This window comes from Austrofundulus limnaeus, unplaced genomic scaffold (genome assembly GCF_001266775.1).
Source record: "Austrofundulus limnaeus strain Quisiro unplaced genomic scaffold, Austrofundulus_limnaeus-1.0 Scaffold1671, whole genome shotgun sequence".
Lineage (NCBI taxonomy): Eukaryota > Metazoa > Chordata > Actinopteri > Cyprinodontiformes > Rivulidae > Austrofundulus > Austrofundulus limnaeus.
In genome coordinates, this window is record NW_013954073.1 from 42037 (window position 1) to 45001 (window position 2965).

General features: G+C 41.7%; 2 protein-coding genes across 2 annotated transcripts in view; both read left to right on the forward strand.

The window, feature by feature from the left end:
- Positions 1-1240, forward strand: part of LOC106536068 (cornifelin homolog B) — a 3452-nt gene extending 2212 nt beyond the window's left edge. The window contains exons 2-3 of the mRNA XM_014033239.1: positions 441-595; positions 737-1240. Coding sequence (XP_013888693.1) covers positions 441-595; positions 737-859 — 278 coding nt within the window. The 3' untranslated portion in view covers positions 860-1240. The remainder of the gene's footprint in view (positions 1-440; positions 596-736) is intronic.
- Positions 1241-2254: 1014 nt separating this feature from the next.
- nhp2 (NHP2 ribonucleoprotein homolog (yeast)) overlaps positions 2255-2965 on the forward strand; it is a 2281-nt gene continuing 1570 nt past the window's right edge. Inside the window, exons 1-2 of the mRNA XM_014033238.1 lie at positions 2255-2497; positions 2604-2673. Of these exons, the coding sequence (XP_013888692.1) occupies positions 2332-2497; positions 2604-2673 (236 nt within the window). The 5' untranslated portion in view covers positions 2255-2331. The remainder of the gene's footprint in view (positions 2498-2603; positions 2674-2965) is intronic.

Genomic DNA, 2965 nt, shown 5'->3' on the forward strand with positions numbered 1-2965 from the left:
GATGGTGATGATGGTGATGATGATGGTAATGATGATGATGGTGATGGTGATGATGATGATGGTGATGATGATGGTGATGATGGTGATGATGATGGTAATGATGATGATGGTGATGGTGATGGTGATGATGATGATGGTGATGATGATGGTGATGATGGTGATGATGATGGTAATGATGATGATGGTGATGGTGATGGTGATGATGATGATGGTGATGATGATGGTGATGATGGTGATGATGATGGTAATGATGATGATGGTGGTGGTGATGGTGATGATGATGATGGTGATGATGATGGTGATGATGATGGTGATGATGATGATGATGATGGTGATGATGATGATGATGATGATGGTGTTGATGGTGATGATGATGGTGATGATGATGATGGTGATGATGATGATGATGATGATGATGGTGATCTTCTACCTGTCTCCAGGCTGCTGTGCGTTCTGGTGCTGTCCCTGTTTTGCCTGCAGAACCACTAAAGAGTTCGGTCAGTGTTTGTGTCTCCCTCTGCTGGACGCCCTGGACTGTCTCCATCCCATCACCATGTCCATCAGGGTGTCCATGCGTCACCGCTACGGCATCAAGGTGAGGACAACAAGTCTGGATTCAGCCCCGCCCCCTCTGCATCAGAAGCTCTGCACTTAGACAAAAGTCCAAACTCAGGGCAGTTCGTGTTGTGTTGTTGTGTTGTTTGTTTCGATTGTTGACATGGTCTGTGTGTTTCAGGGTAACCTGTGTGAGGACTGTTTGTGCTCCACCTTCTGTCTGCCCTGTGTCTGGTGTCAGATGGCCTCAGAGATGAAGAAGAGACAGCTGCCCACCGTCCTGAGTGACCTCATCGTTAGGTGATTAGGTGATGACCTCATCGTTAGGTGATGAACTCATCGTTAGTTGGTTAGGTGATGACCTCATCGTTAGGTGATGACCTCATCGTTAGGTGATGACCTCATCATTAGATGATTAGGTGATGACCTCATCGTTAGGTGATGACCTCATCGTTAGGTGATGACCTCATCGTTAGGTGATTAGGTGATGACCTCATCGTTAGGTGATGACCTCATCGTTAGGTGATGACCTCATCGTTAGTTGATTAGGTGATGACCTCATCGTTAGATGATTAGGTGATGACCTCATCGTTAGTTGATTAGGTGATGACCTCATCGTTAGATGATTAGGTGATGACCTCATCGTTAGGTGATTAGGTGATGACCTCACTGTTAGGTTATGATCNTAGATGATGACCACATCTTTAGGTGATGACCTTATTGTTAGGTGATGACTTCATCATTAGGTTATGGCCTCATCATTAAGTGATGACCTTGTGGTTAGGAGATCACCTCATCTTTAGGTGATGACATCATTGTTAGGGGATGACCTCATTCTTAGGTTATGATCTCATCGTTAGATGATGACCTCGTCTTTAGGTGATGACCTCATCATACGGAGATCACCTCGTCTTTAGGTGATGACCTCATCATTAGGTGGTGACTTCATCCTTGGGTGATGACCTCGTCTTTAGGTGATGACCTCGATGTTAAAGGACAACATCCTCATTAGGTGATGACATCATCATGATATCACAGCTCCAGAATCCACTGACCTGCATCACAATTTGATTCTTGTTGTTTTAAGTGAATACAAAATGTCTTTCTACAGTTTGTGGTCTTATAATCCTGTTATATTTATAAACACTGTGTTTTTACTGTTTTACTGTGTTTTTTAAGCAGAAACCTGTGAAAAAACTGACTGGAACCGTCTAAATCTCAGGGTCAAAGGTTAAATACAACTAACCTAATGAATTTCATGTATTAAGTAATCAATATTTTATTTATTTTTTCACTTTAAGAGTTTTACTTTTACATGTTTTTATGTTTACATCATTGATTGTTCAGTAAAACCTTTAAAAATATATACCTTTTTGTTTTTGTGTGTTTGTTTGACCACTTTCATAAACAATAAATACTAATATAAATGTGAGTTTTATTAAATATTAGTGTAATTCACACTTCTTCAAAATTAACACCATCATGTTATTTCAATTAACTGTTTTACAACAAAACAACATTTTTTAGATTAACTTAAAGATAATGTTCGTTTTTATTACATTTTTTAAAAAGCTTTATATTTTATATGTTTTATAAACAATGTTTTATAGCGAAATGAAGCTTAGCTTTATTTTGAAGAGTTCCGCTGCAGTTCCGCTCCGGGGCGCTGGGGGCGCTGTTAGTCCCGTCAGTTCTGTTGTTTCTCTCAGCGGAAGCACGTGCTGTGTCTGTCYGTGCGCGTGGAGAACGGACTGATTTACCGACCAGTGATCAGAAATGACCAAGCTGAAGAAGGAGAAMGCGGACCCGGAGGAGGAAGCGGCTCCGGCGGCCGGAGGCTCCGACAGAACCTACCAGGAGCTGGTGGCCCACCTGAACCCGATCTCCCAGCCGCTGGCCTCCAGGAAGCTCAGCAAGAAGCTCTACAAATGCGTCAAAAAGGGTAAAAACACCTTCAGGGTCCGGGGCTTTAGTCCAGGTCCTGCAGGGTCTAGTCTTCAGTTCTTCCTCTGACCGGAAGTAGATTTAACCCCAGTCTTTGGTTCCAGCCGCTAAAGTGAAAAACATCCGGAGAGGAGTGAAAGAAGTCCAGAAGTTCCTCAACAAAGGAGAGAAAGGGTGAGTCCACGAGCTCTGAGTGACCGGAAGTCCTCCAGGTAACCAGATTTACCTGCTTTAAAAACTCTGAGTTAATCTGGATTATCAGGAAATAATTTTATAATCAAATATTTATATTAAACTCTGATGATTAGAAGTTTTATACATTTTACTTTCAAACAGAAACTTATTTGGATCAGAAACACTTTGATCTGTAAGTTAAACAAAGACTTCAGCTGTTTCTGTAGGTAAACAAAGACTTCAGCTGTTTCTGTAGGTAAACAAAGACTTCAGCTGTTTCTGTAGGTAAACA